General features: G+C 41.7%; 1 protein-coding gene across 5 annotated transcripts in view; it reads right to left on the bottom strand.

Annotated features, from left to right (window-relative positions):
* ano1a (anoctamin 1, calcium activated chloride channel a) overlaps window positions 1-22521 on the bottom strand; it is a 182816-nt gene that overhangs the window by 13965 nt on the left and 146330 nt on the right. For all 5 annotated transcript variants that reach the window (XM_067994135.1, XM_067994136.1, XM_067994138.1 and 2 more), the window contains 2 exons: window positions 17415-17567; window positions 13548-13600 (listed from right to left, as the gene is read on the bottom strand). In XM_067994135.1, coding sequence (XP_067850236.1) covers window positions 13548-13600; window positions 17415-17567 — 206 coding nt within the window. The remainder of the gene's footprint in view (window positions 1-13547; window positions 13601-17414; window positions 17568-22521) is intronic.

Raw genomic sequence — 22521 nt, 5'->3', positions numbered from 1 at the left:
TGGGTCCGTTGTAAGCGATTTGATAGAGATCAATTGCTAGGATTAGTCAACAACTCCATTATTTTTGTATCATGCAACTACCAGGATGGTAGAAGGCAAACCAGATGGATTTTTGTCTTTTTCCATCTAGCAATTCCTATGTTTCATTTTTCATACCTTCTGTCCTTACTGCCAATTAGTATTGAATTATGGACAATTTTGTGCTGGATTGCTACTCACTCAGAATTGGAAGTTTTTACTCGTCAATGTGTGAAAAAAAGACATCGTACTAACTTGCTGCACCAACCAGCAGTTAACTACAGCAACTATAAATATTTGGTATAAATTTAAAGACTAGCTTTACTAGACCTAACAGTTTTTATTATGTCATAGTATTACAGTTACATTGTCTAGACTTTCAAGTTATAACCAGATCAGGAGGATGTAAAATTCAACCTAAGGCGGCGCACATAAACTTAACGGGCCAGAATTTGCTGTCAAAATAACAGTGAGGCTAATGGCACTCATTATTTATGCTCAAATGGTACAGCAGCTTCAGGCGAGGGGCAGATGCAGTTAAATGCGGCAATCCCTGATCAGTGTTAATTAATGCCAGTCAACCTCTTTGGCACTGAAAATTAACTCTTACAAGTATGGTGTCTCATTCCTTTTAATTGTTGGAGATTTTAAAAATGTTACATTTTAAATTTTTTTTAAGAAACTTTTCCTGTGTCTTTTTTTCTCTCTCTCTCAATCCAATCTTTCTTTCCCTCTAATATAACTTCTTCCAGTTCTGAGAAAAGGTCATCGAACTGAAACGTTAACTGTTTCTTTCTCCACAGATGCTGCCTGACTTGCTGAGTATTTCCAGCATTTTCTGTTTTTATTTCAGATTTCCAGCATCTGAAGTATTTTGCTTTTTCCCCCTCTTCATTTCTCTTTCTGTACCTGATTTGACATTGAATTCACCCACTCTAACTTAAACTTCCTTCTCAGTCCTTGCGCTGTTAATTTCACAATCCTTCACTCTGATTGATTAAGGAGATACCCTGTTCACTCAAGTCCCAGATGCCCTGTTTCCCTCGCTGCGACATTATCAGCTCACACTTCCAGTAACTTATCACAAAAAAAATTTAAAAACCTAAACGTGCAAGGGCAATTTTAACAGCAGACACTGTTAGATGCCCTGCCACAGCGAATTATGGCTCAATGTTTACCTAATCATAAAAATACCGGAGAGATTAGACAAAGACCTAAGTGAATTTGGCATGACCAATGTAAAGAAAATAACTTCCATTTATACAGGGCCTTTCATGACCTTAGGATGTCCTAAAGTGCTTTGCAGCCAATGAAGTACTTTAGAAGTGTAGTCATTGTTGTAATGTAGAAAACGTTGCAACCATTTGGCACATAGCACGCTCCCACAAACAGCAATGAGATAACCAAATAATCTGTTTGGGGATAAATATTGGCCAGGACATTGGGGAGAACCTCCCTGCTCTTCGAGTAGTGCTATGGGATCCTTTACATCCACCTGAGGGGGCAAACGGGGTCTCGGTTTAACGTCTCATCTGAAAGACGGCACCTCTGACAGTGCAGCACTCCCTCAGTACTGCACTGAGGCATTATGGCGTCTCTAGACTGGGACTTGAACCCACAACCTTCAGACTCGGGGGTGAGGGTGCTACCAAGGCAGACACTTTTTTTTGTAACCGCAAATATAAAAGATATATTTAATAAATAATTTAGATTCCAGTTCAACTAGCAGATATTACACATCTAGAAACATCTATATCATTGCTGATTTGAAACACATCTTTAGGGTTTGGCTGCAGTGGCTCTATGCGGTCACTCACTAGTTACTGTGACTGGATTCACATATCCTTTCACAAACTGAATTGCAGGCAATCTTTTTAACAGCTTGGTTGTGTGTCATTTTATCAGAGAACTAATGAATTATCTGATGTTTGAGTCAAGGGGCAGATCATCTTTCATGCTCATTTGAATGACTGGATGGGCCAGATCTTCACCACCTCTTAGCGGCAGCTGAATGCAACATTAGTAAGCATTTCGGTCACACGATATATATTAATGACGTGGACTTGGGTATAGAGGGTATAATTTCAAAGTTTATAGATGACTTGACACTCAAATGTAGTAAACAATGTGGAGGATAGTAACAGACTTCAGGAGGACATACATCCTGGTGAAATGGACAGACACATGGTAGATGAAATTTAATGTAGAGAGGTGAGAAGTGATGCATTTTGGTAGGAAGAATGAGGAGAGGCAATATAAACTAAATGGTACAATTTTAAATGGGGTGCAGAAACAGATACGCAGGGGTGCACATACACAAATCTTTGAAGGTGGCAGGACAAGTTGAGAAGGCTGTTTAAAAAAGCATATGGGGTCCTGGGCTTTATTAATAAAGGCATAGAATACAAAAGCAAGGAAGTTATGTTAGATCTTTATAAAAAAAAACTGATTAGAATCATAAAATGGTCACAGCACGGAAGGAGGCCATTCAGCCCATCAAGTCCGCCCCGGCTCAATGCAAGAGCAATCCAGCTAGTCCCACTCCCCCACGCTTTCCCCGTAACCCTGCAAAATTTTTCCTTTCAAGTACTTGTCCAGTTCCCTTTTGAAGGCCATGATTGAATCTGCCTCCACCATCCCCTCGGGCAGTGCATTCCAGATCCTAACCGCTCGCTGTGTTAAAAAAAAGTTTTTCCTCATGTCACCTTTGGTTCTTTTGCTGATCACCTTAAATCTACGTCCTCTGGTCCTTGATCCTTCCGCCAATGGGAACAGTTTCTCTATCTAGAACCTTCATGACTTTGAATATCTCTATCAAATCTCCTCGCAATCGTCTCTGCTCTAAGGAGAGCAACCCCAGCTTCTCCAGTCTATCCACGGAACTGAAGTCCCTCAACCCTGGCACCATTTTAGTAAATCTTTTCAGCACCCTGTCTAAGGCTTTGACATTCTTCCTAAAGTGCGATGCCCCGAATCAGACAATACTCCAGTTGTGGACGAATCAGTGTTTAATAAAGGTTCAACATAACTTCCTTGCTTTTGTACTCTATGCCTCTATTTATAAATGATGTGGAGATGCCGGTGATGGACTGGGGTGGACAAATGTAAGGAATCTTACAACACCAGGTTATAGTCCAACAAATTTATTTTAAAATCACAAGCTTTCGGAGATTATCCCCTTCGTCAGATGAGTGAAAAGGTTCTCAAATCGCATAACTTATACTATGTTGGGACAGCATCACACCAATCAAAAGGTGTCGTTGTTATTCAAACAGGCCAGTCACGGAGAACAGCACGTCCCAGTACACTGGATATACATTGTGTCAATTACACAGACAGACAGAAAGAAACCCAAAATGGCAGAAAGAGAGAGAGAGAGAGAGAGAGAATATATTAAAAAACATAATTTTTTCCCCCTTTTTGCTGGTGGGGTTACGTGTAGCGTGACATGAACCCAAGATCCCGGTTGAGGCCGTCCTCATGGGTGCGGAACTTGGCTATCAACTTCTGCTCGACGATTTTGCGTTGTCATGTGTCTCGAAGGCCGCCTTGGAGAACGCTTACCCGAAGATCGGTGGCTGAATGTCCTTGACTGCTAAAGTGTTCCCCGACTGGGAGGGAACCCTCCTGTCTGGCGATTGTTGCGCGGTGTCCGTTCATCCGTTGTCGCAGTGTCTGCATGGTCTCGCCAATGTACCATGCTCCGGGGCATCCTTTCCTGCAACGTATGAGGTAGACAACGTTGGCTGACTCACAGGAGTATGAACCATGTACCTGGTGGATGGTGTCCTCTCGTGTGATGGTGGTATCCGTGTCGATGATCTGGCATGTCTTGCAGAGGTTGCCGTGGCAGGGTTGTGTGGTGTCGTGGACGCTGTTCTCCTGAAAACTGGGTAACTTGCTGCGAACGATGGTCTGTTTGAGGTTGGGTGGCTGTTTAAAGGAGAGCAGTGGAGGCGTGGGGATGGCCTTAGCGAGATGTTCGTCGTCATCGATGACATGTTGAAGGCTGCGGAGAACATGGTGTAGTTTCTCCGCTCCAGGGAAGTACTGGACGACGAAGGGTACTCTTTTGGTTGCGTCCTGTGTTTGTCTTCTGAGGAGGTCTACGCGATTCTTCGCTGTGGCCCGTCGGAACTGTCGATCGACAAGTCGAGCGTCATATCCCGTTCTTACGAGGGCGTCTTTCAGCGTCTGTAGGTGTCCATCGCGTTCCTCCTCGTCTGAGCAGATCCTGTGTATTCGTAGGGCCTGTCCATAGGGGATGGCCTCTTTGACATGGTTGGGGTGGAAGCTGGAAAAGTGGAGCATCGTGAGGTTGTCCGTGGGCTTGTGGTAGAGTGAGGTGCTGAGGTGCCCGTCTTTGATGGAGATTTGTATGTCCAAGAAAGAAACCGATTCTGAGGAGTAGTCCATGGTGAGTTTGATGGTGGGATGGAACTTGTTGATGTTATCGTGTAGTCTCTTCCTATGGACCCACGGCGAAGAATCACTGAAGAGACTACACGATATCAACAAGTTCCATCCCACCATCAAGCTCACCATGGACTACTCCTCAGAATCGGTTTCTTTCTTGGACACACAAATCTCCATCAAAGACGGGCACCTCAGCACCTCACTCTACCGCAAGCCCACGGACAACCTCACGATGCTCCACTTTTCCAGCTCCCACCCCAACCATGTCAAAGAGGCCATCCCCTATGGACAGGCCCTACGAATACACAGGATCTGCTCAGACGAGGAGGAACGCGATGGACACCTACAGACGCTGAAAGACGCCCTCGTAAGAACGGGATATGACGCTCGACTTGTCGATCGACAGTTCCGACGGGCCACAGCGAAGAATCGCATAGGCCTCCTCAGAAGACAAACACGGGACGCAACCAACAGAGTACCCTTCGTCGTCCAGTACTTCCCTGGAGCGGAGAAACTACACCATGTTCTCCGCAGCCTTCAACAGGTCATCGATGACGACGAACACCTCGCTAAGGCCATTCCCACGCCTCCACTGCTCTCCTTTAAACAGCCACCCAACCTCAAACAGACCATCGTTCGCAGCAAGTTACCCAGTTTTCAGGAGAACAGCGTCCACGACACCACACAACCCTGCCACGGCAACCTCTGCAAGACATGCCAGATCATCGACACGGATACCACCATCACACGAGAGGACACCACCCACCAGGTACATGGTTCATACTCCTGTGACTCGGCCAACGTTGTCTACCTCATACGTTGCAGGAAAGGATGCCCCAGAGCATGGTACATTGGCGAGACCATGCAGACACCGCGCAACAATCGCCAGACAGGAGGGTTCCCTCCCAGTCGGGGAACACTTTAGCAGTCAAGGACATTCAGCCACCGATCTTCGGGTAAGCGTTCTCCAAGGCGGCCTTCGAGACACACGACAACGCAAAATCGGCGAGCAGAAGTTGATAGCCAAGTTCCGCACCCATGAGGACGGCCTCAACCGGGATCTTGGGTTCATGTCACACTACACGTAACCCCACCAGCAAAAAGGGGAAAAAAATTATGTTTTTTAATATATTCTCTCTCTCTCTCTCTCTCTCTTTCTGCCATTTTGAGTTTCTTTCTGCCTGTCTGTGTAATTGACACAATGTATATCCAGTGTACTGGGACGTGCTGTTCTCCGTGACTGGCCTGTTTGAATAACAAAGACACCTCTATTTATAAAGCCTAGGATCCTGTATGATTTTTTTTTTTAAAAACTGCTTTCTCAACCTGTCCTGCCACCTTCAAAGATTTGTGCACATATACCCCAATGAAGTACTTTTGAAGTGTAGACACTATTGTAATGTAGGGAACATGTCAGCCAGAAAGCTCCAACAAACAGCAATTTGATAATGACCAGATAATCTGTTTTTTTTTGAAAGGAGATGTTGGTTGAGGGATAAATATAGGCCAGGACACTGGGGAGAACTCCCCTGCTCTTATTCGAATAGTGCCATGGGATCTTTTACATCCACCTGAGGGGGCAGTCGAGTCCTCAGTTTAATGCCTCATCTGAAAAACGGCACCTCTGACAATGCAGCACTGCCTCAGTACTACACTGGAGTGTCAGTGTAGATTTTGTGCTCAAGTCTGTGGAGTGGGTCAAAGTGTAAACGGGAGTGAACTGCTAAGATGAGGCCCTGCACGGTCGGTCAAACACTATTGTTCCATTCAGCACAAAATTCAGTGGGTTGCCTGCCAGTTCAAAAGTTGGAGGGTGACACCTGTTAGAGTCCTTTAAAAATGAACATTTCATGCAACTCATTATGCTGACAGAATGCCAGACTTTCCCTACTGCATGCAAACAAAAAAAAATGGAGATACTGTGTACTGAAAGTTAGTTTGAATAAGTCTATTATGACAGTAGGCTAATGTTTGGAGCTTTATTTCCATCCATCTTCTGCCCCTTACTCTTGGAATCCTAATGTAACTGAATGTTACATTATTTTGCCAACATTTTTCAAGTTAATGGAAACATACCCAGCTTAACATTTTAACAATATTTTGTTAAAGTGATGGTGGGGGTAAGAGACATCTTTAGCGGTTAAATCATCAACGGTTTCAAGTAACAAACTCAACTCTCATCCTGTGGGTTTCTCATTAAAATCTCACCCATTTGTTTTGTATTTGCATCATTTAACCTGACTATCTAACACTTGACATACTTAAATGTTATGATTAGTATTAAGTACTGAGCAAGTTGCATATTGTTGATGCAATTTTAAATGTGCTCTTTTAATACCCTGCTCATCATACTGCACAGGGTTATTGCAGCCCTTTTTAATTTTGCCCGCCCATCATGATTTTTGCAGTGTTTGTATTTTGTTTCTAAACTGTTGCAATTATTTATGCCCAAGAATTTTGAATCCTCCTTCTCTGCAGTGTACTGAGCCGAATCCAGAACAGATTATAAAAAGGAGCCTGAAAGAAAAGCTATGACAATTAAAAGGAACTTGAATTTAAAAACCCTGCCTGGGCTTGCCTTTGTAGCATTCACGTCAGTAAAAGACTTGTATTAATATTGCACCATTCACGACCTCAGGATGTCCCAAAGTGCTTTACAACCAATGAAGTACTTTTGAAGTGTAGTCACTGTTGTAATGTAGGAAACGCAGCAGCCAATTTGCACACAGCAAGATCCCACCAACACCAATGTGATAATGACTAGATCATCTGTTTTAGTGATGTTGGTTGGGGGATAAATATCGGCCAGGATTCTCCTGCTATTCTTTGAAATAGTGGCATGGGATCTTCTATGTCCACCCGTGAGGGGCGGACAGGGCCTCTGTTTAATGTCTCTTCCGAAAGACGGTACCTCCGACAGTGCAGCACTCCCTCAGTACTGACACTGGAGGGGAGGAAGGGAGAATAGCTGTGGGTCATTCCGGTCATGATTTATTTTTCATACTTAAAACATCTAACTCATCCAGGACAAAATTATATTGCACTTTAAAGACAGTAGAAAACTTGATTTAATTCTGCAAGAAAAATAATAAAAATCATTTTCAGGAGCATCAGAAAAGCTCCCCCCGCCCCGCTTCCATGAGATGGAATGTTGTGTCTAGCAGCTCAAGTTATGACGAGTCCCTGTCTCACTGCATTTTCAGTGTAACTACTTGCTTTCACAAGTCAGAAATAGTGGGGTACCAAGAATCTAATGAGAGCGAAGATCTTCAAGTAATTAATATTAGTAAAGAGAAAGTACTGGAGAAAGTAATGGGATTAAAAGCCGACAAATCCCCTGGACGTGATGGCCTACATCGTAGGGATCTAAAAGAGGTGGCTGCAGAGATGGTGGATACATTGGTTGTGATCTTCCAAAATTCCCAAGATTCTAGGACGGTCCTAGAGGATTGGAAGGTAGCCAATGTAACACCGCTATTCAAGAAAGGAGGGAGAGAGAAAATAGGAAACTAAAGGCCAGTTAGCCTGACATCTGTCGTTGGTTTGAAAATACTGGAATCCATTATTAAGGACGTGATAACAGGGCACTTAGAAAATCATAATATGATTACGCAGAGTCAACATGGTTTTACAAAAGGGAAATAGTGTTTGACAAATCTATTAGTGTTGTTTTGAGGATGTAACTAGCAGGGTAGATAAAGGGGAACCAGTGGATGTAGTATATTTGGATTTTCAAGAGGCATTTCGATAAGGTGTAACAACTTTTTGTGTGGCACAAGGTAAAGGCTCATGGGGTTGGGGGTAATATATTAGCATGGATAGAGGATTGGTTAACAGACAGGAGAGAGTAGGGATAAACAAGTCATTTTCAGGTTGGCAGGCTGTAACTAGTGGGGTGTCGCAAGTGTTTGGGCCTCAGCTATTTACAATCTATATTAATGACTTAGATGAAGGGACCAAGTGTAATATATCCAAGTTTGCTGATACAAAGCTAGGTGGGAAAGTAAGCTGTGAGGAGGATACAAAGGGATATAGACAGATTAAGTGAATGGGCGAGAAGGTGGCAGATGGAGTATAATGTGGGGAAATGTGAGGTTATTCACTTTGGTAGAAAGAATAGAAAAACAGAATTTTTCTAAATGGTGAGAAACTATTAAATATTGGTGTTCAGAGGGATTTGGGTGTCCTTGTACATGAAACACAAAGTTAGCATGCAGGTACAGCAAGCAATTTGGAAGGCAAATGGTACGTTGGCCTTTATTTCAAGGGGGTTGGAGTACAAGAGTAAGGAAGTCTTGCTACAATTGCACACGGTTTTGGTGAGACTACACCTGGAGTTGTGTACAGTTTTGGTCTCCTTATCTAAGGAAGGATATTCTTGCCTGAGAGATGGTGCAACAAAGGTTCACTGGATTGATTCCTGGGATGAGAAGTTTGTCCTATGAGGAGAGATTGAGTAGAATGGGCCTATACTCTTTGGAGCTTAGAAGAATGAGAGTGATCTCATTAAAACAAGATTCTGAGGGAGCTTGACAGGGTAGATGCTGAGAGATTGTTTCCCCTGGCTGGAGTGTCTAGAATCAGGGGGCATAGTCTCAGGTTAAGGGGTCAGCCATTTAGGACTGAGATGAGAAATTTCTTCACTCAGAGGGTTGTGAATCTGTGGAATTCTCTACCCCAGAGGACTATGGATGCTGAGTCGTTGAGTATATTCAAGGCAGAGGTTGATAGATTTTTGGACTCTAGGGGAATCAAGGGATAGGGAGATTGGGCAAGAAAGTGGAGTTGAGGTCAAAGATCAGCTATGATCTTATTGAATGACAGAGCAAGCTCGAGGGGCTTGATGGCCGACTCCTGCTCCTATTATGTTCTCATATTTTGGAGTAGGCCTGGCCCCAGCAGAGCAGGCCCGTCCACACCAGTTGTGAAAATCCTCTATTAAAACTATATGGCATATAGTTTTGATTTCTTTCAACAAAAACAATGTACATTTATTTTGTTAATTTACTGTAGAATATATTGGGCCATCAGTGTGGTTGTGCACATGTTGGGCGACCGGGGGGGCGGGGGGTGAGGAAAGGGGCTGTCAGGTCTGGATATTTGCCAAAAGTCCTTGGGAATCCATTGATCGCACGATAATTACTGATAAGGCCATTGGCTCATCTGATTTCATCTATCCATAATGACTCTAAAAGACCCCCACTGCAGCACCTAATTGGTTCTTGAATGAACCCAGACTTTGCCTCCACTACACCATCCTGGAATCCATTCCACATGTTGATCACTCTGAAGTAAAACAACCATCAGTCCCAAATTTGCCTTTTACTAGTTTAAACCTGTGACTCCCCATGTCCTACTCTCGCAATGTTAATGTAATATTCCAGATTTACCTTTTCCATGCTGTTTACCATTCTTGTACGTATCTTTTCATGACAATAACAACCATAATGTGCATTTAAATAGTGCCTTCAATGTAGAAATATACCCTAGGGAGCTTCACAGAAGTGTAAGGAAAAAAAAATTGGACACTGAGCCAAAGGAGGAGATATTAGCAGTGAACAAAAGCTTGGTCAGCGAGGTGGGTTTTAAGGAAGATCTGAAAGGAAGGGGAGGAAAGTGAAGTGGCAGAGGGCCCCAGGCAGCATGGTGCCTAGCCAGCTGCTAACAGAAGGGGGGGGGGGAAAGAGAAGAGAAATGCATAAGAAGCTATCAGAGGAACAGAGTTCGGAAGTGGGGGGGGGCGGGTTTTAGCGCCAGAGAAGTTTTCATGACATGAGGATGAGCTGTTGGGAAACTGAGCCAATATATCACGGGGTGGTGGGTGAGCAAGAGAGGAGTGAGAATTTTTTTTTTAAAAAAAGGACAGGGAAATATAACTAACCAAATCCCTCACCCATCTCTTAAAACAAAAACAAACTAAATTTTACCACAAAGTATTATTTCAATTCTCCTGGGAACTGCATACAAGATGCATTTAAAAAATTTTTTTGGATAGGTGGAGGAAGAGAATGGGGAGAAGACAGAGAAAGGAAGGTTCCATAGTGTTGCCATTTTTATTTTCTATTTTTGTGTTTTAAGATCTACCTTTGCCCTTACTCAAGCTGTCTCTTTCATGGGCCTGTGATCATTTTGGTATTTTGATCTGTGGCTACCCTGGCTTGGCTGCTGATCTAAAGGACTATGTTTTGAGACAGCTAGCAGAGAAATAAGTCAAGGAAAGAAGGAACCAACTAAGGTTCAAAAAGATTTGGCATTTTTCCCCCAAAAGGAGGATAAAAGGTCAAAAAGCAGTCTTTGTTCTGTTCCCAGTTGAAATTTTGATTTAGAAGAGAAGAAAAATAAATCACAGCTGCGCCAAGCCAATCTCCTTGGAAACATATCCCTTGTCTACTAGAGTACTCGGCGGTTTAGAATTCTACAATAAATCATTACTGAGTTCAAAGACAACAAATTTCTAGAATTATCAGCCAACCACTGAAGTTTTAAAAGGAAGAATCAGGTACAAATGTTGTACACAGCACTTTTCTCCTCTTGAATTCCAAGTTCTCCATGATGGCTTGACACAGAAGATGCCAACCATTACAATGAGAGATCTCCACAATCTCCATCAGTGATAGTCATCCGTCAAGTGGCTTGAGGTATTGTTGCACCTGCATAGGCTGATATGCTAGTCCTCTCCTTCACTGATGGAATATTTTGCCATAAGATGGTGACTTGGCAAAATTAAACATTTGTAAACCAGTGACATTTTCTGCTTAACGATAGTGAAGATAGCTCAACTTCAAAGCAATTTAGTTAGGAAGGGCTTCTGGTACCTAATATACTAAGTTGTACATGTTTCTAAAATGGCAGCAACTTCCAGATCAGTGCAATAACACCAGCTCAAAATTACTTAAAATCAGACTGCTCTCCCTTGTTCTGAGCTGCATCACATGACCAGTTTCACCACCAGCATTCTCCTATGATAATGTAGAAAATACAACCGCATACAAATGCAGAAATACTTTTAATAAATCTAAAAGGATGTGAACAATGTATATTGAACATTTAAAAAGAACAAAAGCTAACAGCACCTTCACGTGCCATATTCCATCTACTACAAGAAACCTTTGGCACACACACTGAATTTACGAGCACGCTAACGCTCGATGTGATGTCAAAACCTACTACCAGCAACCAAACAGATAGATGCCTGCTGGCCATGAAGACCCAACCATCAGGAAATTAGCCACCATGTGCAGAAATGGTATATTTACAAGCACAAATATAAGGTAGGTTCTCAATTTTAATAGCTGCCAGGTCCATTGAATAAATGGACCACAGTGTGTCTTGGTGCAATATATTTATATGATCCTTGGATCCATTCAGATATGTAACATACATTATGTGGTTGAAGGCATCCACTTTACATGTGTCACACTGGTCTATGTAGCATCCACTATTTCCACTGAATGTGTGAGCATTGTTCCCATTTTTAAACTTATTCCTATTCCTTTCTTAAGATTGTTACATTCAAGGGGACTTGAGTTGGCCCCTGCAAGATGCACAAAAGCATGCTGGAATAATTTTCCCATCAGTTTTATTTCTCCCCCCCCACCACTCCCTTTCCCTAGTGTGTCTCCATGGCAACCTCCTTTGACAAAACAGGCAAAATTCTGAACTCTCCATGCAGGGAGGCATGGCATGAGCTTGTATCCTACTGGCATGTTTCAGTATCAATGCCCTGTGGCACCAATGATACCTTTCTTAATGCTGTAACAACGCAGCTGCAAGTGAACCATCTTCCCCATAACCAACCGCTGAAGGAGTTACATTTTATTGGACTCAATATAGTTTCCAAGTAAGGTAAAATGATCACTTTCAAAATAGTCAAATCCAAACTAAAGTTGGATCATAAAGATGCATGAACTGACTGGCTCCAGTTCATAAATCTAATTTAAGAAAAGCACCAGTCTTGGTTGTATATACAACATGCTATTATTTATACAAAAAGGTATTTGTTCCTTATGCATAAATCAAGTTTAAAACTTAGTCTAAAAAAAGGCATATGGCAGACATCCTATTATCTTTGAAACAATAGAACTCCCACACATTAGCAGTCATTATTTGACTGTTCCAGTGTCAACTACGAGTAAACCCGGGTCAGTAGGTTGGATTTAAATCTTTTACATTGCTTCCACTTGCACAAAGTTGACAAAACCGATATTTTAGCCCACTTGCCCTCGGTTAACATTTTATTGACCAGAGTGGTGTTTGAACGACTTGTTGATTGCGCGGTGCAATGGAACAGTGCAGAGTAGCAGTGCACTGGAGCGCCAGCAGAGCACTGGAATGGACTTTGGTCATTCATTCTACTGAGTTCTTGATCTCAGCCATATTGCTCTAGGAAAGCATCAAGCCAGACCAGATAATTCTTCACTGAAAAGGAAGAATTTGGAAAGATAGTTGTGCGCCTTTTGCAGCTGGCTCAAGACCGGCACAGATGAAGGCCTAGAGTCAGTTACCATTAGGTAAGGGGTGCTTGATTTTGCCTAATTACCTCATGTAATCTCAGTCATTGTATGTAAAATCAAATGTTGCAACCAAACATACAATTGCTTTAGGTGATTTTTATGCACTAACACTCACAGTAGCCCTTGCTCTCTGGGATAGTGTTACTGAACACTAAAGGTTCTCCGTTTTACTGGTAAAGCTTAATACATTAGTTTCTGCACATCCACAAAATCCCTCAGCCTTGGGCAAAGCTACTTCAGATAATTTTGAAAAAGGTTAAAATGATTAGCAGGCACATCAAGTTCCCATTCTCAGTTTTACAGAACTCAATTACTTTCACCCAAAGTTTTATCTGCTCATTTTGATTTCATTTTTTTGGACATAGTCTTGTCCCCAACTTTATTTTGTATGTCCTGGGCAGAAATTCATGAAAAATCACCATTGTAATTTTTCATACCATACAATGGAAATAATTGGTGGACAAAAGTGTCGATGCACTTAAATCAAACACACTCATTCATTTAGAACTGGTTATTTCCGTATTTATATGTTAAACAGTGGGATGGAAAATTCCTGAAGTGAGGAACAATTTTTAAAAATTAAATAAATAACATACTTACATTAATGATGACTGCCAACTTCCCAATCCCTCTGAGAATGTTGTACCAGATACCTAAATACAACATGAAAACTGTTACTCTCTCTTGCACCATTTTGGGCACTCAAGCTAGTTTCGTGCTACTCCCCTATATGGCAGCAATATCTTACATTAGAACCAATTACTGTTAAAAAGGACAAATCCAACCCAAACTGAATTCTTAAGTTATTCATTCATTTGAAGGTAGTTATGCAACACTGAAAAACGACTCTAGGTCAATCTTAGAATATATGCTTCATAACCGAGAAAACCACTAGTGAATCCTGAAACAGACAACGGACGCAGCATCAATGCTGCACTGTCCATACATTTTGATCGATTCTAACGCATCTATGACAAGGTGACATAGCAGAAGTGCACAATAATATACAAAGACCTTCCTCTGAACAGCTGAGAGAAAAAGCTGAAGACCACTCTTAGGTTTTCTTGTGCATTAGGTTACAATAAGAAGGTTAGATATCTCACAACATTGACTTTGGTAACGTTTGGAAAATTGTTCTGGGTTTCAAGCAGCAGAAAGTTTGCTCATAGCCCAAAGCATTCTCCAGTAACACGGGCTTTGCAAGCAATGGCTAACTTTGCTTGAGGAGTTCCAGCCAGTGACGCTGAAAGTACTATGGACAGGACAATGGCTGTGTGAAGCTTTTCTGCTTGCATTTGTTGCAGGAACTTTTGAATTGATAAGCTTGTTTGTTCCTAAACACAGAAGTCTGGCTGCTTCAGTCCTAAGTTTGTACAAGATTAATAGGCCAGTCACATGTCCAGTATTGGAAAGGGTGGACCCACAAGTTTGGGACAGTCTCCTAAAAGCTAGTGGACAGGTACAAAAAATTAAAAAGGTTAATGGAATGTTGGCCTTTATTTCAAGGGGGTGGAAGTTATGTTGCAGTTATATAAATCTCTAGTTAGACTTCATTTAGAGTACTGCATCCAGTTCTGGGCACTACACCTCGGAGAATACATTGGCCTTGGAGGGGGTGCAGTGCAGATTCACCAGAATGACACAGGTGCTAAAAAGGATTGAATTATGAGGACAGGTTGCATAGCCAAGGCTGGTGTTCCCTTGAGTAAAGAAAGTTAAGGGATGACTTAAGCGAGATGATTAAAGGAGTTGATCGGGTCGATAGATTAAAACTATTTCCTCTGGTGGGGGAGCCCAGAACAAGGGGGCATAAGCTTTAAATTAGAGCTCAGTCATTCAGGGGTGATGTCAGAAAGCACTTCTTCACAAAGGGTTGTGGAAATCTGGAACTCTTCCCCCAAAAAGCTGTTGAGGCTGAGGGTCAATTGAAAAATTCAAAACAGAGACTGATAGACTTTTGTTAGGGAAGGGTATTAATTGTTACGGAACCAAGGCAGGTAGATGGAGTTAAGATACAGATCAGCCATGATCTTATTGAATGGTGGAACAGGCTCGAGGGGCTGAACAGCCTACTCCTGTTCCTCTGTTCTTACGTTCCATCGCTCAACTTACAAGGCCGCTGTTTCTCGTGTCAATGAGATCAGCATTGCCAATACTGGCAATTTACTCATGAACCCCACAATGAGATTTCTTCCCCTTTCACACAGACAATCTAAATGTTTTATATTTATTTTTACTCTTGCAAAAAAAGTTTTCAACTTTTCAATCTTGCAAGAAGCAGGAGCATTTAATAAACTTCCACAAATCACAGGACTCAAGTGATGTTTAAGCCAGGATAATTATTCTAGAGTTAATGTTTTGTTGACCGATCTTGGAATATTGGCTATTTCTGGAACGTCCCAACATATGGTGTATATATATATAAACCAGAAAACCTAATGGCTGATGTCACCCACAAAATAAAATCTGGGAATTAGTTTAGTGACTAGTTTCCATGATTTACAGATGCTACTGAAATGTAAGCAGCTACTTTGTTTTCAAATGTGTTAACTCATTGTTTACTGTATATTACATCTCTGCTTCAGACTGTAGGTAAGTCTTGATACCAGTGTAGTGTAAACTCAAAGAAAACAAAATGGTATAAATACCAAGGGCTACCAATCTCTCATTTATGTATCTGCTATTGCATGAATATTTCTTGTTTTCTTGAAAAAATTAATTCTTCTCCTCCTTCCCCCCCCCCCCCTCCCCCAGAAGCCCTTACTGCTGTTCTACAAAGTTATTTCTTTCACACATGCCATGGCTAACAGAATGGAAGAGTGGGCTTATCAGGCCGAGTCTTTGTTCTGATGCAACCTTAAATGGGTCTTGCATGAATGACTGGCCCATTATGATCTATTTTCTTCTAATTTCAGATAATCCTGGTAGTTCTATCCCTTCGTGTTTACTTTACAGAGTGCGCACTTTGAACCACGAGTCTGATGAGTCAGCACCTTCTCTTCATCTGATACAGGGTACTTAAGATGTTTTACATAGTTTACATACTTTCCCAGTCAGACTATCGCTGGTCACAGATCCACCTCTTCAAACTAAAGGTCCTAATGTTTTCCCAAAAGATCAGCCCACTCATCCTTGTTTTGTTTTGATTAAATCTATAATTCACTGTTCGCTGCTAGATTGGTTTAGTTGGCGGGGACTTTTATCACAAATTTAAGATTTTAAAATGTCTCCATTGAAGTAAATGTATAATTAAAAACAACTGCAAACCTTTTAAATTTGAAATTAAAACAAAAATGCTGGAAATAAAGTTAAAATCAAACAGTTGCAGAAAACTTTTTTTTTGGGGGGAGTGATACTTGCACTTTTTAAGGGACTTTCCCCCTCAGTCTTTTGGTCTTTCTACACCATACCCGGCCAAGGGGTTAGGTGACCTGCTTCTGGGCCTCAATCAATGCCATTTAAATTTGCCTCCAGAGTGAATTTCTCTCCCCCTTTTGAGGGGGGAAGAGGAGGAAAGGCTGATTTATGCACAGCTCAACACAAAGGAACGAGTGTTCAAAACCCCATCCTACATCCCATGCTGGGTTGCATGAGATGGGGCTCCCATATACTGCATAACTACCACATCCAAGTAGAATCAACTTACTATCCCTTATATTGGTTCGAAAACATAAAAGGAAAATTGCGTTTAAACGCTAAATGCTGATATGAGTAGGAAGGAACGTGGAGGAGTTACTGAGCCAGACAGTGGAAAGGAGCTGGAAAAACATCAGACATGATCATTAATCAAGGTTGTTTGTGAGTGCAAGTTATCATTGTAATTGCAACCGTTCATTTATCGCACATGGTCGGGCTCTGTAATTCCAGCTTGTTAGAACCAAACTCACTGTTTATGGTATCAGCATTACTTAAATTAAAATTAAGCAAATACGAACAAAAGTTTAACAGAATATATGTTTGGGATAATTGTAATTCTTTGCAACACTTTTTTTTAAAAATGGGTATTAAACAAGAATATGTTGTTTGGAGAACATATAGTAAGGGCTAATTTGTTTTAAATTATAATATGGGCCCTTTGTAGTTTAGAAAATGAATTCTTTTAATTCAGTTGCTCATTATGAATCATAGAATTTTACAGCTCAGGAGGCCACCATTTGGCCCATCATGTCTGTGCCAGCTCTTTGATAGTGTTATCCAATTAGCCCCACTCCCCTGCTCTTTCCTCATAGCCCTGCAAATTTCTTCTTTTCATATATGAAATTCCCTTTTGAAATTTACTATTTAATCTGCTTCCACCACCCTTTCAGGCAGTGCGTTCCAGGTCATAACAACTCACTGCATAAAAAAAGTCTCTCCTTATAATAAAATGATACGATCAGTAACTGATCAGTAATAGACACGTGCTTAAATGTGTCAAATCAGAAACTGAAGTCTCTTCTTTGGTCACCAATTAATACATTTACTGACCTATATCCTTTGATTTTGCTGCATCGGGTCTGCGGAGTTCACGGGTAAATTTTTTAGCATCCAGGCGGATTTCAATGACGTTGTTCAGTAGTGCAAATAGTGGAGCGAGTGGGAAGGAAGCCACGAACAGGGTCACAAATCCAAACTGGATAACTGCAGAAAGGGTAGTTCACATCTTTAGTATTCACAACAGCATCAATTTATCATTTGTGTGTTCTATAAAACGGCGAGCCACACCAGAGGCTATTCCTGAATAGGAACATAGATTTATTATTTCTGCACATTGCTATGTAACATATCACTTTTACAGAATGACAACGAGTGGTATCAAAAAACATTTGTATTTTGCACTGCACTGTAACCCAGTGCATTTTATAGTAGCACTTTAAATTTTCCATTGATGGGGTTGGTGGGGAGAACTGCAAACAAAAGGGACTTGATCTCCAGTGATATCTGTAGCTTACGACAACCCAAAGGACACATACATTCTGCTTAATGGTCCAAGAACAGGTATTTAAAAGGTTAGACACTACTTCAACTTTAAACCCTTGGATTCGATGTTACTAGTCTGAATAACCTCAATTCTGAAGTCCTGCTGGAATTGCTGAATTTTTTTTTTAATATTCATTCATGGGATGTGGGCATCGCTGGTGAGGCCAGCATTTATTGCCCATCCCTAATTGCCCTTAAGAAGGTGGTGCTGGTGAGCCGCCTTCTTGAACCACTGCAGTCCATCTGGTGAAGGTTCTCCCACGGTGTTGTTAGGAAGGGAGTTCCAGGATTTGGACCCAGCGACGATGAAGGAACAGCGATATATTTCCAAGTCGGGATGGTGTGTGACTTGGAGGGGAACGTGCAGGTGGTGTTGTTCCCATGTGGTTGCTGCTCTTGTCCTTCTAGGTGGTAGAGGTCACGGGTTTGGGCGGTGCTGTCGAAGAAGCCTTGGCGAGTTGCTTCAGTGCATCCTGTGGATGGTACACACTGCAGCCACTGTGCGCCGGTGGTGAAGGGAGTGAATGTTTAGGGTGGTGGATGGGGTGCCAATCAAGTAGGCTGCTTTGTCCTGGATGGTGCCGAGCTTCTTAGGTGTTGTTGGAGCTGCACTCATCCAGGCAAGTGGAGAGTATTCCATCACACTCCTGACTTGTGCCTTGTAGATGGTGGAAAGGCTTTGGGGAGTCAGGAGGTGAGTCATTCGTCGCAGAATCTCCAGCCTCTGACCTGCTCTTGTAGCCACAGTATTTATGTGGCTGGTCCAGTTAAGTTTCTGGTCTATGGTGACCCCCAGGATGATGATGGTGGGGGATTCGGCGATGGTAATGCCGTTGAATGTCAAGGGGAGGTGGTTAGACTGTCTCTTGTTGGAGATGGTCATTGCTGAATTCCAGGAATCACCCCAAAATCTTTGTTGTATTATTTATCCTTGAGCATTCAGCCATGACTCTAGTGGATTACTCAAGTTTCAACGACACTGAAGACAGTAAGACCTCCGATCATATGGGATGCTGGTCTGAGGCAGGCAAATTAATGGCTTAGACATCATATAAAATGGTGAAACTTAAGAGGGGGGCAATGGTGAACTGAGAATCTAAAACTGGACATGCAACATGATTCAGTTTAGTCTGATGATTCATACAGAGCTTAAAAAAAAGCATGATTTGAGGGGGGAATAACTAGGTTTTGCATATAAACAAAGATTAAAGCTGCATTTTACAATCATGCATAAGGAACATTTAGATTACACTGCAGGGCAGCAACAAGTGGAAAGGCTAATCTCAACTACAGCTGGGACAAAATAAAAACCTCTCAAGGAAACAAAGGATTGGTTTGATATTTTAACCACCCTCAGTTTAATTCACTCTCATTTTCAACACAACAGCTGGCCAAAGCCCACAGGATTAGTGTCCCTGTTGCACATACTAAAACAGAGCATCAATTCATGTTTGAAAGACAATTTATAAATATTTGGCTGGAAACTCTGGAGACTGTAATCTGTCAAAAAGCTGGATGAGGCAAGGAAGTTTCATAGTTTTGCTATTACTGGGGAAAATCTTTTTTGTGAATGGACCATCTTCAAATCTGCAACAAACAGTTTAAGATTGTTATGAGCCAGTCAGCAGAAAACAGCCCATAATAGAATTTACAGCCTTCTTTGGAAAACCCATAGAAACAAATGTTGCATTTATATAGCACCTTTCACATACTTGTGATATCTCAAAGTGCTTTACAGCCAATTAATTACTTTTGGTCACTCTTGTTTTCTAATTAAACACAGTAGCCACTTTGCAAACAGCAATGAGGTAAATGAGCATCAAATCTCTTTATGGAGGTGTTGACAGTGATAAATGTTGGCCAGGACACCCCAAGGAGAACTCCCCTGCTCTTCTTCCAATAGTGCCACGGGATCTTTTATGTCTACTGAACAGGCTCAACTTCTCATCTGAAAGACATCACCTCAGGCAGTGCAGCACCACCCCCCCTCCCCCACCCCAGAGCTGCACTGAAGTGTCAGCCTAGATTATGTGCTCAAGTTCCAGGAGTGGGACTTGAACCCACAACCGTCTAATTTAGAGATGAGCGCATGACCACTGAGGCAAGCTGAAATGATTAGTGAAATACAAAGGGATCTTAGTACTCGATTTACATTCCCCAAGTTTAGTGTTGGTGCAAAGCTGAACTTGTAATGCGAATGCACCATAAGCTAATTTAGTGGCATTGCGCTGCAATTGACGCAGTACAGGAGGACAATGGGCAGCATTCCATAAGGGAGCGCAAGCAAGGCTGTACAAATGTATAATATTGTTGAAAAGAAGCAGATAGCTGTTACGATCTTGTAAATTTTAAACTTTAGGTGGCAGTTACTGATGGGTTATTTCTAGAACTGAAAAAATTAAGTGATAAAAAGCTTTCCTCTACACTGCAGAGCTAGTCAGGGATTGCACAAGGTTTTGCTTGCGTTAATAAGGCATCACTTGGGAAGCATTTCTAAGGATGCAGTTTTAATAAACTAGCAGATGAGATGCTACACACATGCAGACAAGCTTTGCCTCCCCCCATCCCGGACAGTTATTTCTCAATGAGGACAGAGTGGATGCCAGTATAAACAGTACTGAAAAGTGGATAAAGTGCGCAGGAGATCCAACAGTGAGACAGGGTCTCACACCAGTTGGCTATAGTGCATTTGGGAGTCAGACTGTGACAGGACTCCTGAGTTATAGTTACTTTTGCATCGACGCAAACTTGAAGCAACTTTCCATCAACGTGCAAGTAGTGGCACAATGGCAGCTTAAGGCATGATTCAAAACTTATGCCGCTGCATTCAAGCCTTTATCAGATCAGATCAGATGTTATGGCATTGTGGGGGAGAGAAAGAGAGAGGAGAGGAAAGAATTATACGGCGGTGAACAGCCATTCCATCTGCACATGAGTCGTGGCCTTTTAATATGGTCAAGAGAGCAAATTTTCCTGAAGACAGGTCTTTGGCGAAAGATCTAATATCATTGGAAAGTGAGTCAAACCAACATACTGTGAAATTTCAAGCTGTAAATGATCATTTATTAAATTTGACAAAAGGCTTCTTATTCACGTCAAACAAATTAACTTTTCATTTAGGTCCTTTGTTTCTCACATTATTTAAGTGAATTGGCAATAGTAAGGTCAACTAATTGGATATTGTCCCCTTGGTCTAGTGAATTAGATCATAGATATGCAAGGTCAAGAACCTCTTTCCCATATGTAGTGTCTCTGGATTAACATCTGGGTGTTCAGAGCAAGATTCCAGGAAGCTGGAAGTTGTGGACTATTTTTAGTACAATATGGTTAACTGAGCAGAATTTTACATTTTCAATTCCAGGCCCAAATAAAGTAAAAATAACGTGGGTTATGGATACAGCACGCACAGAGGCTGGTGCATTATGAAGGGTTTTGATAGAGTAAATAGGGAGAAACTGTTTCCAGTGGCAGAAGTGTCAGTAATCAGAGGGCACAGATTTAAAAGGTAATTGGCAAAAGAACCAGAGGCGAAATTAGGAGAGTTTTTTTTTTAAAAACTACAGCGAGTTATGATGATCTGGAATGCACTGCTTGAAAGGGTGGTGGAAGCAGATTCAATAGTAACTTACAAAAGGGAATTGATTAAATACTTAAAAGGGAAAAAATTTGCAAGGCTATGGGGAAAGGGCAGGAGAGCGGGACTAATTGAATAGCTCTTTCAAAGAGCCGACACAGGCACGCTGGGCTGAATGACCTTCTGTGCTGTACTACTCTACGATTCTATGATTATATCTACATGACTGCCAACAATATTTCATATGGTCATAACTTAAGTGCATTATAAATGTACTTCTGAGACTGATACAAAGAGAATCCTACTTTTAAGATCTAATGATATCAGGGTGCATTGTTGCTTCACTGATGTGTGTTCTGATCAATGCTTTACAATATATCGGAAACTTACTTGATTGCTTCAATCCTACTCACCTCTTATTAGACTAGCCAATATCTACTGCAAAAAGAAGTGAGATGCAGGCATTATACCAGTCTAATATCAGGAAAAATGGATGCGTTTGTAAATTAAATAGCCTTTTCAGCTGAGGCTTCCTACCAGATGTTCTGTTTGAAGAGTGAAACTCATCTGAAACTAGCACAATACAAGGAGATCTTGAAACATTTGCCTGAGGAAGGAGAAAATCTCCGAAAGCTTGTGAATTTAAAATAAAATTGCTGGACTATAACTTGGTGTTGTAAAATTGTTTACAATAGCACAATACTGACAAGACATTGTCGCAGCCTGGCACCATCAGCTCATCATATGCTCTCTACAGTAGGTTTAAGAAACTTGAAACAAAAAACTGCGAGACAATTCCACACATATGGAAAACTACACTGTAGTTTAGGGAATATGGAAAATTAAGTCATGGAAATCAGCTCCTCTTGCACGGAGAAACCCATTTTCAGAAAGTTGGCAAAGCCCCATTATATACTTGGATGATGGTGTCAGCTTCAAGGAACCAGGACCAAAGGTGCCACACACTACATGCAGTTCTGTGCCAGCAAAAAGCAATCACATCTGAAATAGGACTCCACAGGATGCCAAGTTTTAAGCTTT

Source organism: Heptranchias perlo, chromosome 12 (assembly GCF_035084215.1).
Source record: "Heptranchias perlo isolate sHepPer1 chromosome 12, sHepPer1.hap1, whole genome shotgun sequence".
In the NCBI taxonomy this organism is placed as follows: Eukaryota; Metazoa; Chordata; class Chondrichthyes; order Hexanchiformes; family Hexanchidae; genus Heptranchias; species Heptranchias perlo.
Note: the sequence above shows the minus strand (reverse complement) of the source record. Positions and strands in the feature narration are given on the sequence as shown.